We start from the raw sequence: 25,741 nt of genomic DNA, 5'->3' as shown, positions 1-25,741 counted from the left end.
CCCTCCACAGTAGATAAGACACTGTGCTGTTGAGAGCAAAGTTTATAAATGAAGCAAGTACCTCAAAATGATGGAATGCAATTGCACCATTGCAAAGGCCAGAAAGTTGTTTGTTAGCAGATTCTCCACTGCAAGCAACCTGTTGATGTTGTCAACAAAGCACATTCAGAAAATTAAGAAAAGCAGGTAGAACTAAAATTCAAAGGAGCAAGTTACAAAGCTGCTTTAAGGATCAAATGGATGAAGGCACCAAAACATAGATTAAAAGTTAGAGTTCTGTTTCAAAAAGATAAATAGTTTAGTGCACTAAATACATTAAAATAAATGGCAGGATTTCTGCAAACCTCTAGTACATGTGGAACAATGTCCATCAGTCCTCCCACATCATGGTGAAGTGAAAGAGAAATTTCTATAGCAGTGTCAGTGATTTTCTTCTCTATTTCAATCTTGAGCTGCTCTGTCTCCACTGTGGTTGTTATCCCTGCAGCAATCTTTCTGGAGAAATTCTATGCACAGAAGAAAGCAAATCATGGAAAAAAACAACAACTGGGAAAGGCAGAGTGTGTTGCACTGTGCTTAAACATCACAGCCTGTGTCAGGGAGGCAGCACTGGTAAAATAAAAGTGCAAATTCATCAAGGCAGCCTCATTTCAAATAGAGACTGTAGTGTTATGCCAGACCTTCTAAATGCAGTGTATCAATAATTCCTTCTGGCTCCAAAACATACTGAGAGCATTCAGTACCCTGAAGGATTTCAGCCCTCAGGCACAAACAATTAAAGCACTGGAACTATTAAAAAGCAAGGCAAAGGAACTGTTTAGAATTCTTTGCACACCTCTGTGTCTCACCCTACCACAGTGGTTGAAGCCACTCAAATATAAGCATGTGAGTGACTTGAGCTTTGCAGTGGATGTTTGAGATAGTATTTGCAAAGTATTTGAACTCTTCTTTTATGAAAAGATAATTTGGAATACAATAGAGCTGTAACATTCACAGATCTATAGCAGAAATGCAGATACAGAGAAGAGTGGCCAAGCAACACCATACCAGGAACCATGGTCCATAATGCTTCTGGGAGTAGGAATTTCCAAAGGGAAAGCCATGCTAAACACTGTTCTGATCTTTAGCAACCATCCAAAGGATGACACCAGGACCAGTTAAATTCAGTACCAGAGGCAAGATTTAGGCCTGGTGGTCCCCTTCCCATTTATAGGGGAAAGATAAAATTGGACAAGACATATGTTCATATGCAGCAAAGCATTTCACTTAAATGAGAACTGAATGGAGCATCTCATTTAGTCTAGGTTCAGCTCCAAGAGCTCAGATGACAGGTTCACAGTATGACAAGAAGCCAGACAACACCTTTCTTTCACTCAGTAATTTAGTACATCTCAAAAACAGAGCAGCTTCTAAAATAAAAATATAGATTGCATAGGAAAAGCCTAGAGTTATTATATATACACAAATGGTCCTGCCAGAAATTAAACTTTCACAGGCAGAACTCTTCTTACCTCATAATAGCCAGCAGCTTCTAAAACAAAAGGGATCCCATGTTCCTTGATCTTTGAGATGTTGTGCTTTAAGCTCACAGACAGGTGGGATGTTGGAGGCTCTGTGGCCACTTTGTGCCCCTCAAACACAGCAACCATCCTTCCACTGCCACTCTGCAGGGCTATGGCAATGGTGTGATTTCCTGTGCCATGCTCACATGTGGCAGTAAGAATGCCATCCAAAGGCAACCCTATTGACAGGGAAGGAAGTAAAATCAACACAGCACTTCTGGGTTGTCATTACAGACTACAAAGATGTATTACAGATGAAAAGAAGCCTTCTGTAATTTTTCATAAGAAAACACACACCTTTATATAAAGTGTGATCACTTTACTGATGTTTATAGAAGGACATTACCTACCAGGTGAAAATCATATTAAAAAGGGACTGCTAAATTAAAATGTGGCAGGTACTTTGGAAATCAAGAACTTTCCTTCTTTTGATAAAGGATATTTACCAATTGGTATTGTGTCCAACTCCAGTAGTCAGCTGTCAGAAAAATTCAGAAAATATTTATTCTGTCCAAAGGAACCCATGAAAATTACTGATAACTCCAGTTCATGAAAATCCACAGCTTTGCTTAGGAAACCACACTTGGCATAGAACTACACTTGGAGGAACTGGTTAGCTTAGATGCTGTGCAAGAACACAGATGTACAAGAAGGACATAATTTACTCTGAAATATTTCAAAACTCTTTGAACTATTTCTGTGTCAATTTAATTTTCTCAACAATATTCAAAAGAATGCTGCTAAGTCTAGAACACATTTTGTTCTGGTGGTGAACAAACACAACTCATCTGTTTCCACTGGTCAGAAGTCATTTAGATAAATTCACCTTATTAGAACACGCCATCAAGTCAGATTTTGTTCCTACCTGCATCTTTTAAAAAGTCAACATTATGTGTGAAAGTCCCACTGACTCTGCTGTGCCCATGATCCATGATATTGAAAAAATCTACAGAAAGAGCCTTCTCATCCACCTGGAAGCTAGCTAGCCCCCTTTTCTTCTCTTTACTCAGTTCCAGGTGTCCTTTCAGTCTTGCCTCCCCTGGGATTGCCTGACTGCCATTCTGAACCATGGCAACAGTGAGATTGTGCACAGTGGTATTCCCAAACACATTCCTGTTCCTGATTTGCAGTCCATACAGTCTTTGGTTGACCATCACATTGATGTTACCTGTAACAGGCAGAAATTATTACTGTGGAGAGAGATTCTTGGGACAGAAATAGTCACAGTTTTAGAAATAATGTATAAATTAACCATTACTTTAATACCAGGAGGAAGTAGGAAAATTTCCATTTATTACATTAGATAAGTTTGCCTAATCTAGAGAGCAAAGCAGTTCAGTATTGAGGGTTTTTCTACTAGTGAGTGTCTGTGTTTAAAATAAATTACATTATAGTATTTCTGGCAGCTGTTTCTTTTTATTCACCAAGCTTCTTGTGCCCTTAGGCCCTGTACTATACTGCACTCCCTCTGAAGGAAAATTTACAGATGGATTGTGACCTAGTACTTGTGTAATTGCAGGCTAATCAATCCCTCCAGAGCTCTGCAGTGACCTACTCCACCCATGGAGCCATTCAAAGGAGTGGGACTCTCAAGTCAGCCCCCACATTTCAGAAGAGGAAAGAGGCCACCCACTATTTCCTTTAATCCATGAAAACATGAAAAATCCAAACTATGTTAGTTCACTGAAAAATAGTCTCAACCCAATGACCCAGGGTTGATTTTGCATGCTAAGTACTCTGCTCTGCATTATACAGAATCACAGAATGGTTCAGGATAGAGAGACCTTAAAGTCCATCTTGTTCCAACCCCTCTGCCATGGGCAGGGACACCTTCCACTGCCCCAGGTTGTTCAAAGCCCTGTCCAGCCTGGCCTTGAACACTTCCAGGGATGAGGCATCCACAGCTTCTCGGGGCCACTTGTTCCATTGTCTGATCACCCACACAAGAATTTCTTCCTAATATCCAATCTAAACCTGCCTTCTGTGAGTCTGAAGACTTGTCCAAAGTGCTTCTCCAGCTCTCTTGGAGCCCCTTTAGGTACTGGAGGGGCTCTAAGGTCTCCCTGGAGCCTTTTCTTCTCCAGGCTGACAATCCCAGCTCTCCCAGCCTGGCTGCAGAGCAGAGGGGCTCCAGCCCTCTGATCATCTCTGTGGTACACAGGTACACATTGCTCTTCTGTTGGGGGCCCCAGAGCTGAATACATTGTGCAGCCCAGGAAGGATTCCATTAAAATTAAGCAGTGTCCTTAGATAGCTGCAGGTTAGGACAAAACACAAAGGAACACAGTACCATCATGAATGTTGTTTTTGCACTTGAGTAATCCATCCAGAGAAAGGAGATGAGGTATGGCCTTTAATCCAGTAAAAGTGTGTTGGACTCTTCCATTCAGGGACAAAACAAAACCAACTTTCTGCTCCCTGGCTCCCATGAAATCCACATGAAGCCTATTTTCATTAAGCTTCAAGTCAGAAGACAACAGAAGTCTAAAAAGACAGACATAAAATTGCTAGTAAGATACTTTTATGGTTGATTCAGGATTGTTAAGACATCTCTCCTCACTCAAAGCAGGATCAATGAGAGCAGGGTGCTCAGGAGTGTGTGTGGTCAGGTTTGGAGTATCTCCAAGGATGGAGACTCCACAGACTCTCTGGACACTCGTTCCAGTGCTGTGAATCAGGCCATCAGATGCCTTTCAGTCAGTACACATGATTCACCACATGTTTATAAATCCCTCAGTAAAGCTTCACAGATTGGCAGACTAATTTTTCTTTAAATTTCTTGAAAGCTTTTGTTATGGTTCCTAATAAAAGAAAGAGCTGAAGAGACTCTGAGTTGGTAATGAAGCTTCTCTGTCACAATATGAAATATCTCTTTGGTGCTGATTTAAAAGCAGCATTTGAGAACCCAGTTTAAAAAATAATTTTAAGTGTCACCAGCATTTGAGTTTGGTAAATGAACCAACAATATTTCTTTGTATCTTGACCCTGAATTGAATGGTGTTGGAGAAACATGGCACAGCTTTTTAGGGAAACCTGCTGGAGCAACAAAAAGTTCCATTTTCAATGTTTTAAGTATAAGATTGAGACACAATTTTCACATGGCCTTCAACAAAATACCCACTAAACTGTCTGACTTTCTAGACTCAAGTATACTACACAAAATACCTAAAAGTGAGGCAATCACTCCAGTTTTCATAGTGTTAGACATCCCTCCTAGAAATTGGAACCCTGTTGAAAGACCCATGACAAGTAAAAACTCAGTGAAAATCCACTCCATGGGAAGAACAAAAACTACACTGTTCAGGGAAGTAAGATTCATTCCATCAGTCAGTAACTGAAGTCTGTACAGATTGCATCCTTTTAGCTGTTCTCCAGAAACATTTAACAGTTTATTTTTGTTTGTATTCTCCCTGTAAAACAAACCCTAAACAAACTGTCATTCCAAAAATTTTAAGTGCTCTGTTTTCTTTCCTGTGAACTGCAATAAATTGCTCTCTTATGGCTTACCCTGGTATTTAAACAAATTAATGCCCTTTTGGAAACCCAGAACTGCAAGCATACTACAGAATCACATGAAATACCCTTCTTGGAATATTTTATCTATTTTTACTATTACTAGTAAATCTAATGTGCTTCATCTAAATTGTAGTAACTTCTGATTTCTTTAACTCTTATTTTCTCATTCTCCTTATCCCATCCAATTAGTAAACACTGGGACCTCAGCAGAAGTTCTAAAATTCTTCATTGCATACTTTTGTATTTGTGAAATTTGAAAAATCAGCTGAAACTTGGAGAGTCAAATTGCTATTTCCCATCTCTGCCACCTCAGAGCTTTCTCCAATACTTTAAAAACCTTACAATAAACACTGGGAAGTGCCCTTTTCCACTGGCATAACTTGTACTATCTGTTCACTCAAAGTTCTCTATACAAAGTCCTTCAAAAGCATCTAGAACACATTAACACAAATTATACCAACTTATGCAACACAAGGAGCAAAAGTATTTCAATAATAGGGATAACACATGAACTGGCATTTACTCAGTGGCCTTGCTGCAGCCATAGGAAAGTAATTACATTTAAATTTGTATCCCAGAACACTCCTCAGTTCCTCAATTAACCAACATTCTGATTTCTCTACCTTGATGGAAATATTTTGCTCATGAGCTGGAACTGTACTGATTCTGGATTTGTCAGGACTGTTTGATGGAGAAAAGCCCTCAGTTCAACAATTCTGGCATTCCTCCTCTTTTCATTGTTCATATTAACCTCCAGCATCAGCATTTCCCTTCCATTGGAATGAAGGTGCAGGGAGCCATTGACATTGTTCTCACCATAACTCTTCAGGGCTGCCTGGGCCTGCACACAGAGAAAAAGGAGAGCAGGACATTAAGGATCTCAGATTATCATTCACAATACTGAAATACCAGTCTGAGCAATGAGACTGCAGACAAGTTGGGAGTGGACAAAAGCAGAGAGGGGAGCAAAGGGGAAAGGAGCTTTTAGTTCTCATCTTTGTTTCTCATAATCTAACTAATTTTATTTGGCAATTAATTAAATTAATAATGTCCAAGTTGAGCCTGTTTTGTCTGTGAAGGTAATGGGTAAGTGATCTCCCTTTCTTTATCCCAACCCTGTCACAACAAAATATGAACTACATTGAATTTTAAGTACAATTTAATTAGACATTAAGAGTTTTCTGAATTTCAGCCAAAATACAAGCCAACTATTCCAACCCCATGTAGCTATCTAGCCAGAACAAAATCTAACAATCAAAAGTTAACTGTTTCCCTAACAATTTACACCTCTTCACTATAGTCATTGAGTGTACAAACTGCAAAAGCTTCAAGTTGAAGCAACAAGACTGTAATGATCAGGGGACTGACCTGTGAAGACATGTTCTTGTTGATGATGACTTTTACACTCACACCACAGTCCAAGTGTTCCAGTTTAGTCTGCCTGGAGAACAGCTCCCCACTTAGGGCCATTGCTTGTGGAAACTCAAGCTATTTGATAAGGTAAAGTATCAGAACAGAACATTGCATTCCCCCCAATTGCCTTATGAGATTTAATGTCTCAACTTCTAGCACAAAGTGGGTGATGCATATAAGCAAATGTGCATATCAAATTTTACCAGTTATATCCCAAGATACTGAAAAATATATTGAAAGCAGTAAAAAAAGCGTGAAAAAAAAGGTCAATGTGTGCCTTACAAAGTATTATTGACAGAAACAATTTATACATAAGTGAACCTGCTGAGATACGTACAGTTATTTGTCAGGGCCAGGACTTGATTGGATTAGGACATTTACCAGCAACAAACAATTATAATTCTAAAGACAACACAGTAAAACAGTCAACAAGACATAAAAAATACCAAAAATTAAACCCACCCAGTACCTGGAATGAGTGTGTCACATCCATGTGTAAAAGATATCTAAAATCTGCCTCACTGGATTTGTCCTGATACCTCCCTAGAAAACTGAGAACATCTTCCTTATTCACCTTTAAGACAGTCTCAAGCTCATGCTTCGCCTGTGTGTTAAGAATGGGAGTAAGCAAAGTGCACTGAGTATTAACCCTGTGTATAATGAAAGATCAGAGAAGTCATCCCTACACATCATGAAAAATGAAGCTTTCAAGCTATTACGTTTTGGCTCAGAATGAAAAACAAGAGAATAAGGAAAAATAGCTTAAAAAATACGTTTGGTAAGAAAGTTGAATAGACACAGCTAGATCAGGGTGAGAACCCTGAATCCATCCTATCCCAGTACTTGTTTTATTAATAACATTCATGCATAATAACATTCTAAAAGTAATATTTGAAGTATTCTTATCATGGATTACTACACAACATATTATTATACAAAATTAAGGAGGTACCAAGCACATAATCACCCTCTGAACATTTTGGTTGCAGCAACTCTGTGGCGAGAAACTAAAGACCTATAGCAAGTGAGGTCTGAAAAGACAACGTGTAAATAAACAGGTAATTAATGTCTCCTAACTAATCTAATGGGAAATTTACTCACATTTTGATGACTTAGAGTTAAAATGCACATTTCAACATCTTTGGGAAACATGCTGTAGTTATAAGGATGTGTTAAGCCAGCACAAATCTAAAAAGAAGTTTGAGAGAAAATGCAAGGAACATAAGTAATATGCAGTAAACCACTCATTTACAAGTTGTTTTGGTTTATCAGACTAAAGGAAGTTTTTGGATAACTCACATAGGGGTTTTCAGGTTGGTAACCAAGTATGAGAGTCTGAACTGTTTCCTCCACTCCATTTATCAAAACTTTTGTTTCCATGAAATAGTGCTTTTGCTTTTTGTCAACAGTAAATGTCTCCTGCAGAAAGAAGCTCTGCAGAAAAGGCACTTTAAAAGGATGCCTGGAAAAAACCCAAGAAATAAACATAGTGTAAAAGATCTTAATAGACAACTACAAAAAAAAATTATGCAGAGTTCAACTTGAACTCCAAAGTTATCTGTTACCACCAGGGTGTCAGGTACAGAAGCAAAACACATGGGACTGGACATTTAGGAAACTACAGAGCATAATGACAACTTTATACAAACTCCACACACTAGCCTGAATTTTTGATAGAGTTTCCATCCTGGATTTGGTAAATGCACGGGAGAAGGTTCTGCTCTAAAGTTCTGACACGCACAACCAGCACATACACCTTCTACACCTGCACGGCCGAGACTTCAAATAGGGAGTGTCCAAAAGCTCCTGGCAGGTTTGAAAATTTCACCTATCCACATTTTATGCTTTATGTAGAAGCAGTACCTACATGTCAAGAATCCTGTGCAACAGATGTTCAGCACTACACAGCTCTAGGAGTAATTTACTTCAGTGTAATGGTTTATGGACTTTATTAAATATTTCTGCACATTTACTTAGTCAGACCTCTTGGAAGCATGTACAAACCCTTATAAGCAGACACTGGACTGCCTTTACACATGTTAGAATACCTGGTACAGGTCTTCATTTACATATTTTTCTAATGAAAAGACACCTCCCAGTGTTTTAGTTATCTCTAAGCTGCACAGCACTCCTGCGCACTCCTGCTGATGCTGCTGTGCCTTAAGAAAGCTGAGATGTCCCCAGAAGTGATCCAGATGTCTCTAATCTGAGCACACATTTTTATTAAAACCCTCAGGCTGGGCTTTAGTAATGGATAATGAAGAGAGAAATTTCAGGGACAGCCAACATGTAGGAGAAGTGTACTCATTCTCATCAGAAAATGGAAATATATTCCAAAATCTAAATAAGACCATTTGTTACATATTCTAAGAGGATACCTCTGGCTTTAGAATGACTATATAATGCCTAAGGACTAGGAAAAAGGCACATGGATGGCAAAGAGAATCAGATCTGGATTTTGGAACTTCTCACCACATACAAGTTTGGACACACCATAAATCCTGCTGTTTTCAGGAAAGGAGGCTATCTGCCTGGCTGAGCTGCCAGCAAACATGTCACAGCACACATGGTCTGTTGCCTGTGACAGATTTGTTCATTGTCATTTCAACAAAGAGGCCAAAACCTAATGGATGCTAAAAATCAACCATGAAGCTGCTGTACTTGAGCAAGTTCAGAGAACCAGATGGGACAAAGAACAGACTCTGTGCATGTGCCACTCTCACTTTGTAAAGCCTAGAATATTTCCTAAGAGCATCAAGATGCACATTAAATTTAGGCCAAAACATTCTTAAAAGACAGAGATAAGAATACTAAACCTGAAATGAAGGGTTGCACGTTTTTGATAGAGCATCTTCTCCTTCCTCAGCTCCTTTATCTGACCTTCACACTGCAGTATAACAGGCTGACTTTTATAATCTCTCCATACAATCTTCACAGAAAAGTTTGTCTTCTTAGGCTGCACTCAGATCATGAGACCAGAACAGGAAAGGACAATTGCATCAGATTTACTGCATTCATATTCAAGAACCTCAATATGGAAACCATGTTGTTCAACAGGATGCAGCAAGGCTGTCACTTCACAGACAAACCATTTCTGCTGCAGTTAAGTCCAGATCTCCATTAATCTCTCAGAGGATTAAAAGTGCCATCAGTAGAAAACTGACTCCAGCAGAAGACAAATGCCCATTAATGTGTCACTTGAGTGGCACCTACTTGCAACATAGGCAAGCTCTGGTACATAAAAATCCAAACTGGATTTTCAAAGCATGGAAAAAGCATTTTCAAAGCTATGTTTAGAAAAACACTTTTTAAGACTTCCTGCAAGGTGTGAGTGGACCAAAGTAACTGATCAAAGAACCTATTTTGAGGAGAAACTGCTGATTATCCTTCCTGTGCCACAGACATCAAGCAAAGCAAAAATTATTTTAAGACTAGAAGGGATGTAGAGATTAAAATAGCCTATAAACCTGGGTTGTTACCATGCTCACTAGCAGACAAGAGATTCTGATTCTCCAGGACAGCAGAATCTTCTACACCTCTCATACATCTTCCTCAAGTTGAGAGTAACCACATCTCCAGCTCTCTTTCTAGTCACGCTGTCTCTCTTCACCCCCTCCTCCCTGACTGACTGGGCTCTCTAATAGGTGAGAAGTACCCCAGACTATGCCACACAAGTTTTTGTTTTCTTTTTGAACCTAGATTTACACTGCAACCTGTCAAAACAGACAGAAATAAATGCATTACTGGAAGGGTTTAAGTTTCAATACCAGCAATAACATCTTTCAGGAAGAGAGTGCTGAGTCAAAAAAAATTGCTTTTGTTTCTCTTTCTCACCGTTGGCAGATTCTGATAGCTGGCTGTGAAGTTAAATTCCTGTTTTGTACTCTTTATCTTAAAGCAGAGAAGTTTGGCTCGTTCATTATTCTCCAAATGAATCTCATTCTTTACAAGCTGATTCCACAGAGAGACCATTTCACTATAGCTATGCAGAACATTCCTCCCAAGATGATTAACTGTGGATGCCTGAAAAACAAAGACATTAGTCTGGCTGAGCCAGGACAGACAGCATTCCATTGTGCAGCAGCACAGCACAGAGGTGACAGAATGATCACTTACAAGAACTATTAGAAATGTGTGCCATCTTTTCCATTATCAAAATACCCCAAATTACCATACAGAGTTCAAAGTTTATTTTATCTCCTCCAAACAAGAGAGAGACAAAAAGCTAAATAGTTGATGAACACTTTTTTCTCATTCAAGAATGTTTCTCACATTTCTCCATGACTGTGCCTGAGGCAGTAGTGACCTAAGGAGGAAAAGCTGATAAAGGAACATCCTAATCATAAACATAAGTTAAATTGCATAGTGACAGAAGTCTACCACATTGCCTAATGAACAGCAACTATGATTAAATTAGTTTTAAACCTCTATGCATATCACAGTCTAAAATAAATGAGGAGGAAGCTTAGAAACCACAGAGTCAGGGCACAGTGATAGCACAGAGCCCTGTCCCCAAAGCCATACACCCTGCAAATCACCATGTCACCCACCTGCAGGTATGTGGTAGCTGGTGTGTAAATGTGAACTTTTCCTTCCTTCTCATTGCCTTGATCTTTATAGAATAGTTCCAGTATAAGGTCTTTAATGGAGAGAGCTCTTGCAGCTGTCAGCTGGGATGTCAGTAAATAAGCAGAATGCTGAGGCTGGTGCAGTTTGTGAGCTGTGTACAGGTAGAGCCATGGGGTGTCTATACTGAACCCACCTGCAAGGGACATACATTAAAGCTAACACAAATATGAGATTTGAGGTTACCTGGATTCTAACTCCACTTCAAGGCTGATAAGATCCAGGGGTTCCAGAATGAAGCTAATGATACTATCAACCTTTTCTCTTGGAATTGCTAAAATCTCTGGGTTGGATATAATGAAATTAATGTCCTTCACTTGTGTAAATGGAACTGCTGGAAGAGGCCAGCCAGGCTGTGGTAGGTTGGAGATTTTGAAAACTCAGCTGGACAAAGCCACAACAGATGTGATCTACTACTAGAAACAGCCCTGACTGGAGCAGGAAGCTGGGCTGGACAATCTCCAGAGTCTCTCTCTTCCAACAAACATCTTTATCATTCTGTTGCACTCACGCAAAACTGCTCAGAAAAACCTGGCAGCAGCTTCCAATGCCTGCTTTTCTAATCACAGACTGGAAATGGTTTGTGGTACTTCACCTTCCCACTTCTTCAGGCCATTTCTGGACGCATCCTTCCACTGCAGCCCAGCCACAAATGGCACATGGTCATTATACTGCACCTCAAAGTTGGTGCTGCTCTGCAAATACACCTGAGAGGTGTGCAAGTGCTGCAGCTGGATTCTATAATTCATCTGTTTTTCCAGGACTTGCATGGTAAACTGGAAAAGAAGTGAAGCAACTTTAAACAAAAACAAGATCCCATTCTCAGGGCTGTGTAAATTACACACACAGAAGCAGGAAGGTCACAGCTTCTGCCTTTGCACATTTGCCATTCACTCTATAGATTTTCATGCATGCTCACCAATAATAGACTGAAGTTTCTTTAATATGCATTCGTTACAACTACAGGAGAGTCAAAAAGAAAAATGCTGTAATATTCTGAGTTGTTATAACCTGTGCCCTCCTTCCACATTGTGTCACCAAAGCAGCTTTCATAAATCTCTACAATAATTTTATATGAGTTAATAATGCAAAAACCTCAGAGCAAATTACACTCCAACTTTTCCAGTATTTGCAAAATTTATCTTCTAGCAAATGTCAGAGATTCAGTGTCTCTGAGCTAAGACCTCACCAAGCTCAAAATTATTAGGTCTGGGTACTTGCCTTATATTATTAGTACACATCATACTTTAAAAAAAAAGGTTGTAATAAAAAAAATACAAAATCTATTATTAGTCTGTCTGTTAAATATTTGAAGTGAAGGTCTTACTTTTCAACCATCACTATTACCTCCATGAAATAGCTGACTACAGATGAACTGGAACTGTTCTTAAAGGCTTGGCTGATCAGCACTTTCTTCTTGTTGTTTACTTCATCCCAATGTTTCCCATAGTTCACTTCCATCTGGGAGGAAATCCAAGATGCAGTCACTTCATGTTTCAGGTGAACCTAAAGAAGAGGGCATTGCCTTTTTGCTGTGATCTCTTGCTCATGTTGAGAGCCCTGAGTACAGGTGCCACAGGGGTGCCCAGCACAGAGTGCCTGGCTCAGCACCCACCTGGTGGCTGTAGGAGGGAGCCTGCACACAGTGAAACTCATGGGCCAGCTCCAGGCTGTAGAAGCCCCGTGCACCCGTCTCCACTTGAACTTTCTGCTGCGTGCTGCACTCGTGGCAAGGGGTTTTTGCCTCTCCTGCTCAAGTTAAAGCACAAAGTTACTTATTCAAGTAAATCAGAATTAATCTTTCAAAATGTTTATAGTAAAAATCTGGCACTGGCTTCAAGAGTTCTACTTTTCAGAACATCAAAGTGAGATTTGTTTATTTTTACAATTATATCCTTGTTGATTTATCTTATAAATGCACAAACTTCATTACTTAAACAGAATTTTACCTGGTTGAAGTAAAAGAAATACAAACTAATCACAATCAAACTTTGCAGCTTTCTTGGTATCACACAATATCTGATGATTTTCTGTTACCACCTAGCTCCCAACACCATGACATTACATGACATTTCATCTTCAAAAAAAAAACCAAAAAACTTTCAGCCTTTCTGGACACTGAGAAGAAAATTACAATACTGAATTTGAAGCTCCAACTAATAACTAGGAATACTTTTTAAAATGAAAAATCCAGTACTTCTGCAAGGAAGTATTTGCTGAATACTTCAGGTGGAATAGCTGTCAAACTAGGTTTAAACTGAAGTGTAACTATGCTCCAAGTATCTAACTACACAATTACATAGCTACAGCCAGGCATCTTAAGGTAGTGTTTAAGTGTCCAGGTATGTTTTCTTTGCTGTTTATAAAATGCTGTGATCAGCATGCCATTTTTTAGCAAAATTATGGGGCCATGTCTGTGTAGGTTTAAGAAAACTTTATTACTCATATTGCTACGTACTCTCTGAAGGTGCAACAGAGTTAGCATAAACAATCCCCCTGTAACATTTAGCATGATTAGCTACTACAAGCATTCAATACTTTGATATAACTGCACTGATGTTCACCTGCTTTGTCCCACAAAATTAACACAATTCCTATATTGCAACCAGGGGAGCAAAGCCAGCTGCTTCCTAGAAACCACCCCTCATATTATTGAGTGCATGCATGCAATCATCTGAAAACACAAATTAATTAGGAGCAATTCTCATTGAAAAAGTGATTTTTAATCTAATGATGGATAATGCTTGTGAAAAGCCCATTTTAAAAAAATTGGTTTTATATGCAGACTCAAAGAGTAAAGTATATCCAACTGAAACAGAAACTCATCCCCAAGTTTCAGTTCACAGTTTAAAAATTAACTGAAATCTTTCTACTGTGCTCTAACCACAGAGGCAAATCTTGTAGGAAAAATGAGTAATACAGAATACTTTTACTTTCCCTGTTTTTCAGTGTACCTAGGAGTCCATATTTAATCTGCAGACCATGAGACCACAATCCCTCACGCTGCTGGAGAAGAGCAATGGCGTGAACTCCAAGAACACCTGGCAGGTGAGTCTCCCCTTCCAACGAGTATTGTCTCTGCTTATCATCAACCTTTTTCTCCAGAAGTCCTATAGAAAGAAGAGAAATGATTATGCAGTGATAGAACTTGAAGTTACTTCAGCTAGTTAAAGGAATACTACAGTGGGGAAACCAAAAGGGCATTCAGTCTCTCCACCATTATGAACTCCCTGTGTAGTGAAGAGATAAAAAGACAGAGCTGGATGTTCAGAAAGTGTCTTTCTCCATCTCCACAGACAGCCTGCAGACCACGCTTCTCACAACCTGCTTCAAGCTTATTGAAATGCATGCAGCCAAAGCTGCTTCCCAAAGGAAATAAATTCAGATAGACAGATCTTTTAATTAACTAAGCCCTAACGTGTGAACATGTGGATGTTCACCTCCAATAAAGTCAGAGCAAGCCTGTGGCTTTGCAGCAGCACAGCTGGTGCAGCCAAGTTTTCAGGTGCTGGGAGTTTGAAATCAGACCAGAACTGGCTTGGATACAGTCACTGGCAATCTATGTGAAAGCTAAGGATGAAAACTTCACCAAAAGGTCATCCACCAAAAAACAATCTGCCTTCTGCATTTCTTAGTTCTGTTTGAAAGTACTACATAACCCTATGACATTTCAGTCAAAAATGAGAGCTTTAGACATAAATTACTGGTTTATTTCACTGTATTATTTTAATTTTAATGTATTGATGTTATACAAATATTAAGGCTCTCTTTCTGATACTTTCTCTTGTATTTTCCTCTTAGCTTATTTATGAGAAGAAAAGTCTTCAAGATTTTTAGAACAGCAGGTCTTAAGAGACATCCAGCTACAAATATGTGTCTCTGCACTGTTTTGTACTAACAAAAGTGAAAAACAGCTGTTATTTTTTGGCATGTTTTTATCAAGTAATTCCTTTCATCTTATTTCCTCTACCCTTTCCAACAGTAATTCAAAACAGACTTATTTTAAAATTTCTTTTATTCTGAAATATATATATTTGTATTAATTTATGCAGGATAGTAATTTTAAAAAGGAGTCCTTATGGACTTGAAAGAAATTTAAGGATTAATGTCCAAAACCATGCAAGTCTAACAAATAACAGCTGCAGAACTTGCATTTATATGGCAAATACTTAATGTCCTCTAACCTGAAAGAAAGGCAGCATCCTTCAACAAATTATTCAGAGATACTGAAAAAGCTATCTTCTTGCCAAGCTGTTTAGTGATGTTTCCTGACAAAATGATAGGACTGCTTTGCTTTATCAGCTTTACCTCCAGCTGGGTCATGTATCTCTGCTCTCCACTCAGCATCTGCAAATCTGCCATTCCCTAGAACAAACAAACAAATCAAAAAGCAAACCCCAAGCTGCTCAGCAACATAAGTGAAGTTTTAAGAAAGCAATAGTATAGACTTGTGTGTTTCGGAAATGAGATGAGAGGAAGAAGAAAATACATGTTTTTCTATATATATAACAATAAACCTTCCACATCCCACAAAGCCTAAAACTTGCCATTGATAAATAATGGGGAGGAAGGATGGATTTGTTTTTCCAGTTACACAGAGGTCACAGTGGTGCAAGATGCTACTTCCTTCAGCTTCTGCTGATTTTAGGACTGAAATCACTACAAATGTTACAATATCAGGCCAGAAGTTAATAGGGTGTTACTGAAAATATTGGCAGTCTCACAGAGTTTTAGGTTGAAATTTAGCACTGAGGCTATCTCAAAAATATGTAATAAGGAGAACTGGTAATTTCTCTGATGGATTGCTCACAAAACTGTTTTTCAATATGTGTATTTTCCCTGCCTTTCTTTTCTGTGCTTTTATGTAAGTATTCATGCTAGAAGGAGACCTCATGAAATGCAAACATACCTTAATGTAATACACATCTCGGTCATCCACTATCAGCTCCAGGTGTCCAACTCGGGAACTTTTAGAGAACTCAATCCTCCCTTGGAGAAAAAGAAAACTCTTTACATTTTCTTTACTGTTCAGTGATGCTTCTTAAGACTGAACTTGAAATGATAGCTGTTCTTTTTATAAGCAATAGATACAGAGAGATTAAAAACATAAATATCAGCTCAAAGAAAAAAAAGATAGGATCAGAATTTGCAAAGGCATTTTGCAAAGTGTCTTCAGAATAAACCAGTAATTTTGAAAATATATTCTGAGGAGAATAATTGAGAAGAGGTAAAGAAGCTGTCTCCAACAAAACCAGTTTAGTTCTGGAATTGATTTATGCACTTTAGGTCTGTGCTAAAACTTGTAAGTTGTTTTGTGCTGTGGAGACATTTCAGGAGCTCAGAACACTGTGCACACAAAGCTTTGCACAGTGTTGGTAAAGTGTCCTTGCAATCCATCTGGAAATAACCAGGATCAAAAAAAAAAAAAAAATCGGAGTGGAAAATTTTAAATACATGATATGGTAGAATAAATCAACACAAAACATCACTTGACCAGCACACCAAAGAAGCTGCAATATGTTGTCTATATTATTACCATTTATTGATCAGTTTATATTTCCTCAATGGGTTTTGTAGATTCTGAATTCTATAGTACACGGTGATTAAAATGTTATTTTTTATTATAATGGATGACAATATCATAGTCAGTACTACAGTGATTTAGCAACAACTAAGTTCATCTCCCAACTAACAGAACACAGCAAATTGAAACAGTAAGGCAAGATCAGCATACGTAAAAGATGTTAGAACAATGCACCATATTCTTTAGCCTTCAATTCATCAATCCTGGTAACAGCTTTCTTCTCTAACATGACTTTATGAACCAGGTACTGAACCTCTGTCTGTGCAAAATATAGTCTTAACCAAGATGCAAACCCCATTGGGAATGGCTGCTACCTAAAGCAGTAAGCTGACAGTTATCATAATAATGCAGTTCCAGCATTGTGAAATACGCTGATATTTCTCAGTTAATTGTAATGCAGTTTTCCTAACTGATATTAGCTGATGATCAGGCTCTTAGTTGAAAAACCTACCATCAATCTCAATTTTTTTCTTAGGTTGTATAAACTGGATTCTGAATTTCTTCTGTGGGACACTAAAACTTAGGTCAACACCAATATCTCTTTTCAAGTCTGACTTTGGAGTCCCAAGGAAGAAGTGAAAGACAGCTTCACTAGGGATCCATGAATTCTCCTGAAAGAAAAAAAGGATAATCACATTATTCATTTGGCACACCATTTACAAAACAATCTCTCACACTGAGACAACAGATTGTGTGTGCTGTTCAGTAGATAAAAAGAGTATACACCTCCTATCAGCATCAGCAATTTGTGTCCAACATATCTTCCCATATATTGGGAATGGAATGAATAATAACACAGAGTTTGGAATGCAGAGGGTTGGATGTGCAGTACTGAGATCCACCAGAACAGCAAACTGCAGCTAAAGGCAGAGCCCAGCGTGCCAGTGGTACCTGAGCTGTGTGGTCATAGGCAGCTTCCACCACGTACTGCTGCAGGCCTCTGTCTTGCTTAGTTAATGTCACAGCCACTCTCAAAGGTCCACTGAGGGGGAAAACCAAACCACTGGCTGGGCCAGGATAGGACAATGCAGAACACAGCTGCCAGCCAATAATCTCAGATACTAGTGGAAGACAACAGTTGAACATTCAATTAGAATAGCAAACAAAGAAAACACAAAAATTAACATTGCACTGTAGAACTTTAGAAATAATATGTGAAAAAAGAAACTCTAGTGAATAAAACAATCTGTTATAGATATTTCAGAATGCCTTTCTCAGACAAACATAATAGCTGGACTCACCTTCCTCCCTAGTGCAAGACCTGGTGTCTGTGTGGTCTTGGAAGACATCTATATCCTCTGTCTCATCCACCATTCTGTAGTAGACTTTAGAGCTACAACCAAGAATTTTGAACAATAACTTAAAATCAATTATGCTGAAGTTACAGCAATATTTAAACAAAATTGTCAGTTATAATCAAGAAAGTTAATATTTACTGTTTTTGAAGATGTCTGTGCTTAATCTTACCTGAAATCAATTATCTCCATGGATTCTTCTGGAGTGTTCAAGAAAACTTTGAGCTCTTTCCCTTTCTTCACCTGGATCCCCCCATCAAGACTAGTAGATGTCCTAATTCCTGTTAACCACTTTAGGCCAGCTTGTCCCAGAGTCCCCACAATTCCCATTTGGACAGAAAGCTGAACAAATGCACTGTTGAAAGATTCATGTACATGAAATGCAGTTTCTTTTTAAAGCACTTAATTTAAACCTCTTCAATAAATACACAGCATTTAATGCTGTAACACAGTATATTCTGTGATTAAAATCATGAACTAATTTTGTTTCAGGAAATAACTGAAAAGATTGCATGTACACCAACACACAGTTTCTAACATGAATTATAGTTTTACTCTGTCTCATAAGGAGGAGATTTGGATGCAGCTTTCAGCAAGAAATATTAAGATAGGGAAAAAAATTAGAATTGAGTATCACAGGGCAAGTTTCTCTCTGTACAGCACTTAGAAAAGTTTAGTAACCTATTCAGTAAGTACAAAAGATAAAATAGCCAGGTAAGGAAACACAGGGTTGAATCCTCCACTGGTTTGTGCATCCATAACCTGTAAGAGCATTATTTGATCCCAATAAAAATCCCCTTGTCACATGTAAACATTGCAAAAAATCATCAGCATGCAACAATTCAGGAGTCTGATCTAGAGACAGAGAGGAATAGTCAGCTTAGACCAGTACTGGAATAACACAGTGAGAGTTCAAAATCAGACAGGCAGGACAGGAAAGCACTGCTGCCCTTACACCATGGCAACCATTCAGCAACAGAAAGATGATGACTGCTTTTGTTCTTCAGGAATCTCCTAATTAATTAATAGGCACAAAACTTTCACAGCAGGAATTGCTACTTTACATCAGGGACATGTGAAAGGGACACATTTGCAGCATTTAATACCTTGGCTTGATATATCCATTTAGAAAGAAATTGGACTGTTGTTTGAAATCAGCATTCCCTTTGATTTTTATGTTAATTGCTGCTGAGGCATTGACTGCCAGCTGAACAGGAAAGCCTGAAATTGCTGGAAACTGCAGCTCTTCAGTGGCCAAGCTCATCCTTTTATTAAACTGGACCTCCTGCCCCTGTGGTGAACAAAACCCAAACAAAACCCAGAATATTATTTTGCATAATAGAGTTAGCATTCAATAAATTTGTCAGATATAACTTTTGACTGCATCTGTCTATTGTAAAAGTGTTTTTACCTGAGCTGATCTGGGACACAAAGAAGAAAGCAGCCCAAAGCCTGCCTATGGCCATGGCATGAGTCAGACACCAGTCCTACTCTAGTTAAAAAAAGAATTTGCATTTAAGCATGGATGGATTTGAATGAGAGAAGTAAGAACCATTAAACAGCAGAACAAATCTTGGCCTAATGTACTGAATGCTGTTTAAACCAACTATACACTGGTGTCTTTTAGAGTTCAATTTAGAGAAATAACAAGCAATATTTTGTATCTTTAACATATCTGTCAGAAGGCAGTTTCTCAAGATATTTACTCTGAAATAGAAAAAAGGTTCCTTTTACCTTCAGAAGTTTGACAGCCAGCTCAGCCAGATTTAAGGAATAATGTTTCATTTGTTTTCTTAAATCTTCACAATTTAAGAAGCTAAGTTCATTTCCAAAGATTTTCATGCTTAGCTCACATTTCAACGCCTCCTTTCTTACTGTCCTCTCAGTGAACTGACATGGTAAAAAAAAGGAAATGAAAAGGAAGTGTTTTATAATTTCCTTTCAAACTCACAATAAACAATTCCTCAATGCAGGCTATGCTATTAGTAAAGAAACATTATGCTCCCTTTTACAACTACTTTGGAGGCCACTTCAGACCCTGGATTAGCAGCTGTTCTTTGCAGCAACACTTCAGCTCCACAGCACACAAGCTGGCTGTCACTATGGACACTGGTCATAATAGGACAGCCAAAGGAGAAGTGTTACAATACATACCCATAAATAGATGAAGCTGTGAAAAATACAATCTCAAAACAACATTAGGGATGCCTTGATTGCTAAATCAACTGCTAGAAAGTCAAAATTTTACATTTTCTGTCCTTACAATTCTACCATACCATAGCAACACAATATCATGAGCTTACTCTCTAAGAAGAAACCCTAAGAAGATGAGTCCAAGAAGAGAGATCATCTAAGACAAACTAAATGAATCACAGTTCTTGATTTTTCCAGCTAATACATCAACAACTGAAGTCAATTCTCAGAGCTTCCCTGTTGTGTACATAAAACATAGCTCTCTCCAAAAATGAGAAAATTGACAAAGCGTCAATGTAACATCTGACATCAAACTGGGAAGTCAGGTTGCAAACAACAGGACTCAGGAACTCAACATCAAGCAGCTGTTTACAGTGCCACAGCAGTCAATCAACAAAAGGACATCAGCATAAAGGGACCAGAGCTCAAAATAATGAGAGGAAGCCCAAAACACAGGCAACATAATCCCATGGCTGAGTGTCATTGTTTTGAGACAATAAAACAATCTGAAAAAAACCCTAAAGATCTGTCTCTTTGCTGCTCCATATTTTCTGCAGCTGTTAAGTTCTCTGCAAGTGAGCAGAACAAGTTACATGTGCTTTATGCAAAGGAGTCACAGTAATCCAATGTGAGATGGGGCCCTGTGTTTGACTGGAAAATGTCATTAATTTTTCCAATTTTTCTACAGATTCAGTTACCTTTTTGACTAATTCATTCATCTTACTGTATTTTCTACCAAGACAGTTTTGGTTTGTTTTTCTCAGCTTTGGCTTGCCAGACTTGCTCACAAGATGATCAGTGGGGCTGTATCGCTTCAAAGTTGGGTTCCTCTGCTTGACCTCTTCTGCTGTCTCCACTGGAGTTCCTGATTTGTGGTTTCCTTCTTTGGTGTTTCCAAAAAAATAGTCACTGAAAGTAGAAGATTTTGGCCCAAACCCCTTCTCTAGGAGAGTTTCAGCATTCTCCAATCGTACACCAACCTAGTGAAAAGCATGCAGCAGTGAAAAGCCTAACAGTGACATGTATAGGCCACAGTGAGTTTTAAAGCAGAAAAATCAGATATACAACCAGATGTAACCAACACAAAAGATTTGCAAGGCAAGATCACAGTCTGCAAAGTTTAGCATTCTACCTCCTTCAGCATTCAATACTGGATATTCCAGTATTAAATCTTCCCCAAAAAATTAGATATGTAAAGCTCAGTCCAAAATAAAAATACTTTTTCCTTCAGGTATTAAGATCCATTTACACCATAATGGGCCAAAAGGGGATACTGCTATTTTGGCATGTTATAAAAACTGTAAAACATGTTTGGCATGTTAAAAACTGTATTTTGGCTGGAAAACAATAACACATCCTTTTCATGCTCTGAAATAAGATTCTGTTTGGAAGTTTGCTTAAAACAGAATTACTAACATAGATAAATCCAGGATATGTAGCACTGAAAAAAAAGTTTTGTTCTCTTGCAAGCTTAAACTTGAGATCTGAAGGCTACATTAAATACTTTCTTTTTTTCATGTGCACATTGGTACCTGGCACAGCAGGTAAAGATGATGAGGTTACAGGCAGGTCATTGAAATGTGCCAAGCACTGGAAGGTCAATGGCACTGGAACAGTGACTTCAGCTAAGTACAAATGAATCTACCTCTGACTTAAAGCAATGGTGTACCCAAGGCAATCCATTTCCCACTGTACATCAAGAAAAGGAATCTTACCATCCTAAACAGGAGCAGTGTCTCAGGAAGCGCTGACTTTAATGTTTCATTTGAATCAACAAGAGCTGAGTGTAAGTCATTTTCCTAGTGCCTGGCACTAGCAGAGTAATAGTGCTTTTATTTTGACTAAGCCCATTACACAAAGGGCTCACCAGTCTGAGACAACTGTGCTACAGCAGTGAAAAGCACATTTTGCTAAAGGAACTGCAATAGGAAAGCAGAAAATGCTTTGTACTTCAATATTCCAAGTGTCACTTGAGAAGGGGGATAAAAAACTCCCACAATTAAAAAAATCCATAAACTTGCCTCCAGGAGATTTATAGCCTGTCCCATGAAGTGAACAGTCAAATTTGTCATGACTGATCGTGGTAGAAAAGATGTAGGAGAAAAGACCACTGATGCTTCCATATTTGCACCTGCACCAGCTGCAATAGAAAATAGATGTCTGTTGGCTGTTCTCATATGTTTTGCAAAATTCATAATTTTTTGGAAACTGTTACTCCACTCAATAAGAAGATGGTGAATGAAACGTTGTCAACAGGTGAAAATATTTAACTTTTTAATACAGCAAAGGCATTACTGTAAGTAACTTCCAGTTACTGGAATTCCATATTTACTGGATATTACTGGGTATTATCTCACTAACATCAAAAGGAAAGTATTTATAATGCATAAGATACAGAAATGCACTGGAGGAAATGGACAGAAAATCAAAATGTAACTCTGATAAACAACATCTAGCATTTTCACTGAAAACAAATGAACAAATAGTAAAACAGAAAGGAACTAGTTTGACTCTTTTCTTATACCAAGGACAGTACAAGGATTAGGTGAAGAAAAAACATCCCCATCCCCTGTGGCTGCAAAGGAATTTAACTAAGGAAGGAATTAAAAGTTGATGTTCACAAAAGTAATCTTAAGTGTTCATTGGTTCTTAGTCTCCTCTCTCACAAGAGGTAAAGTTGTATGGTATCTGGTTTGCTGGAAATACATTTCATATGCTCCAGTTAAGGTCAGAGCAGAATCAAGCTTGCATTTGCATATTTGGATAATATTAAATCATAAAAATCAAAGTTCTCTGGAACAATATGTAAAGGGTCAGAAAAGCCACGTGGGATGTTAATAATCCATATGCTACAAAGTATTAAGTTCTAAAACTGCACATACCTGAGTGAAACGTGACATCAGAGTATGAGGAATATTTCCACATCTCCCAGTCAAAATCTTTGCTAAGGATTTCATCAGGAATAGAATCTCGAAGGTGCTCCTTCAATGGGTCATCTGTCTCCAGGAGCTGAGTGAGATGACTCCAAACAAAGGAGCCCACTAAAATTCAACAAAGAAAAGCATGTGGAAATCAGAGAAAAATCACAGAAGTCTTAAAAACAGATACAGCAATTTTTTTAATATACCTCCATTAATTCTATTTTTATATACCACCATTAATTCACCATTCCCCTAACCACAACAGAATCCATTCATTTTCAGCATGATTAGAATCAGTCTGATGCACCTACTGCAACAGCACCTTAAATAAAGAAATGCACATTCAATTAAACAATTGTGATTAAGAATTAGTATTTCTGCATGACACTGTGGAGTCCCAGCTTGGCCATGTATGTGATGTGTGATGGGGGGCAAATATTTCAAATGTTCTGGAGTGTAGTTCCTAAATAGAGGCTTTTTTGCCTCCTGAAGATAAAAGATATTAGGCTCCAGTGCTAGTTCAATGCACAGACACTGAATACTGATGTAACTGCATTTTTCACAACACAACTTCTTTTCAAATTTTGTTTTCTGATTGTGGAACTAAAAGCTAGCATGTGCCCCATGCCTTCAAAAGCGCTCGTTATTCAAAAGTTTATTATATAAATTATTTAGCTGTCACATCAACAAATGACAAAGAAAATAAATTAAGAATATTCATGAGTACTGCATTAAATTGTTTATTACACACAACATTTTGAATGGACTTGTAGAGCTCCTTCATAAATCAGACAAATTAAATTTTCTACATGGAGTCCCCAGGAGGAGTCACTGAGGGCACACCTTGACAGGCTTTTGGAGGTGGATGCAATTTCTCTCCATCTGAACTCTGAACAGAGGGGAATGAGTGCCCTCCAAACCACAAGCCACATCAGCAGATGAACACAATGCTGAGCCTGAACTCACAATGACTGCAGGAGACACTGGTCCGGACACAACATCCTGGGAAATGGATCCCAGCTCCAAGGCAGAGCTGGCCAGGATCCAGACACTGTGCCGACAGAGCCTGCTTTCATCTGCCTGCAAACAATCTTACAGAGACCCTTCTCATGTTTGCTTCTTCTTGACAGATGGAAATGTAAGGGATTAGTCTAGAGGTACCCTTCACTGAATGTGGTGAAACCATTTTAGAAAATCGCAACATTTTTTTCTGCCACTTGATTCTTTCTCAACTTAACAAAATACGATTTGCAGTCATGAATTTGTATTTCTAATGCACTGAGCATCTATACATCCTTCTCAGGAGCCTTCAGTGAATGAAATGTTGCCAGTAGAAGGAACTAATTCTATGAAAAGTCAGTCCTTACTATTGCTAAATTAACACTATCACAATTTGAATATAAAATGTTAGAATCATACAAACAATTATTTAGAAACAATCTACAAAGCATTGAGATTAAATAAAAATTGACATAGATTGGTACCATTACACCTGCAAAGTAAATGTCACATTGAAGGATAAATTAGCAACATGTAAGACTTCAAGGCTTGGCTGACCTTGGCTGGATGTTTCTTTCAGCAAAGTCTTTTGTACTTGTTTAAATAACTCTTCATGTGGACATTTCATTGCTATATAATAAGCAGCAATTCTTATTTCCACATCCTCGCTGGTTGCTTGATACAGCTGAACTAATATAGCATTCTAAGAGAAAAGCACAAAAAGATAAGGACAATTATGATTCCCTCCCCTGGAACACCTTTTCCCACTGAAACCCACTTTCAGGTCTTGGTGGGTTTTTTGTTCTCAAAGAGCTATTGCTACGTTTATACCTTAAATAGCCTTATACCCAACAAAGCCACTTCATGTAACATGCATACAAATGTATGTACATATTGTCTATACTACCCTATCCACTAATTTCCTGAACAAATTGTCATTATGACCTTGAATCCTACACAGACAAATCTATACAGGACTCTGCAACACAGAGTGTCCCCTGCCAGCACAACTGTTAAGGATGGTTTTATCCCACCACATGGGAGATGTGTCTGTTGTACCTCTCACATGCTGCAGCCAATACACAGACAACAATGGCCATGGCATTGTTCACAGGCTATTAAGATCATTACTTTTGGTCTCAATCAAAGAGCAGGCCAGCAACAAATTCATTCTGTTCAATATTTCCCCAGTAGCAACCAAGACAATTCCTGGTAGTTCACAAAAAAAAGTTAAGAAACCAGTGACTGATACTACTAACATTTTTATTAGCATTTAACAGCCCCAGTCCACTCAGTTCATTTGCCAGACAATGATGGGGTACACAACAACATACAGACTTGATACTTAGAAATGTCTAATGAGCAACACCAAGCTTCATAACTGCAGAACAAGTGAATCACACCAATCCAAGCTGAAATTAAATTTTAAAAAGCCATAGAAAGGTGTTTCTCCAAATGCAAGTCCATGTGGAGCTTGTTGTTCATCTGCTGAAGCAGGACAGCCCACTTTGCCCAGGCCAGCACTCCTAGCTTTGCCATTCTTCTAAGTAGCAAGGTATTAAAGATAAACAAGTCTTGAACTTTCTTCCATTAAACCACTTAACAAAACGTTCTAACTGTGCCAGTGTATTG

The 25,741-nt window shown here is 38.4% G+C and overlaps 1 protein-coding gene across 1 annotated transcript in view; it reads right to left on the bottom strand.

Annotated features, from left to right (window-relative positions):
* The window catches only part of LOC131090453 (uncharacterized), a 71,906-nt gene that overhangs the window by 28,810 nt on the left and 17,355 nt on the right, over positions 1–25,741 (bottom strand). Inside the window, exons 13-39 of the mRNA XM_058035828.1 lie at positions 24,668–24,812; positions 23,072–23,230; positions 22,211–22,329; positions 20,888–21,169; positions 19,731–19,886; positions 19,103–19,287; positions 18,169–18,351; positions 17,943–18,034; positions 17,593–17,762; positions 17,153–17,312; positions 16,027–16,106; positions 15,302–15,482; positions 14,072–14,227; positions 12,733–12,866; positions 12,465–12,623; positions 11,713–11,893; positions 11,042–11,253; positions 10,326–10,514; positions 9,308–9,378; positions 7,791–7,953; positions 7,593–7,679; positions 6,447–6,566; positions 5,702–5,919; positions 3,853–4,046; positions 2,428–2,730; positions 1,512–1,741; positions 345–506 (exon numbers count right to left, since the gene is read on the bottom strand). Coding sequence (XP_057891811.1) covers positions 345–506; positions 1,512–1,741; positions 2,428–2,730; positions 3,853–4,046; positions 5,702–5,919; positions 6,447–6,566; positions 7,593–7,679; positions 7,791–7,953; positions 9,308–9,378; positions 10,326–10,514; positions 11,042–11,253; positions 11,713–11,893; positions 12,465–12,623; positions 12,733–12,866; positions 14,072–14,227; positions 15,302–15,482; positions 16,027–16,106; positions 17,153–17,312; positions 17,593–17,762; positions 17,943–18,034; positions 18,169–18,351; positions 19,103–19,287; positions 19,731–19,886; positions 20,888–21,169; positions 22,211–22,329; positions 23,072–23,230; positions 24,668–24,812 — 4,491 coding nt within the window. The remainder of the gene's footprint in view (positions 1–344; positions 507–1,511; positions 1,742–2,427; positions 2,731–3,852; positions 4,047–5,701; positions 5,920–6,446; positions 6,567–7,592; positions 7,680–7,790; positions 7,954–9,307; positions 9,379–10,325; positions 10,515–11,041; positions 11,254–11,712; positions 11,894–12,464; positions 12,624–12,732; positions 12,867–14,071; positions 14,228–15,301; positions 15,483–16,026; positions 16,107–17,152; positions 17,313–17,592; positions 17,763–17,942; positions 18,035–18,168; positions 18,352–19,102; positions 19,288–19,730; positions 19,887–20,887; positions 21,170–22,210; positions 22,330–23,071; positions 23,231–24,667; positions 24,813–25,741) is intronic.

Source organism: Melospiza georgiana, chromosome 16 (assembly GCF_028018845.1).
Source record: "Melospiza georgiana isolate bMelGeo1 chromosome 16, bMelGeo1.pri, whole genome shotgun sequence".
NCBI classification, from domain to species: Eukaryota; Metazoa; Chordata; class Aves; order Passeriformes; family Passerellidae; genus Melospiza; species Melospiza georgiana.
This window is presented reverse-complemented; position numbering and strand designations above follow the sequence as displayed.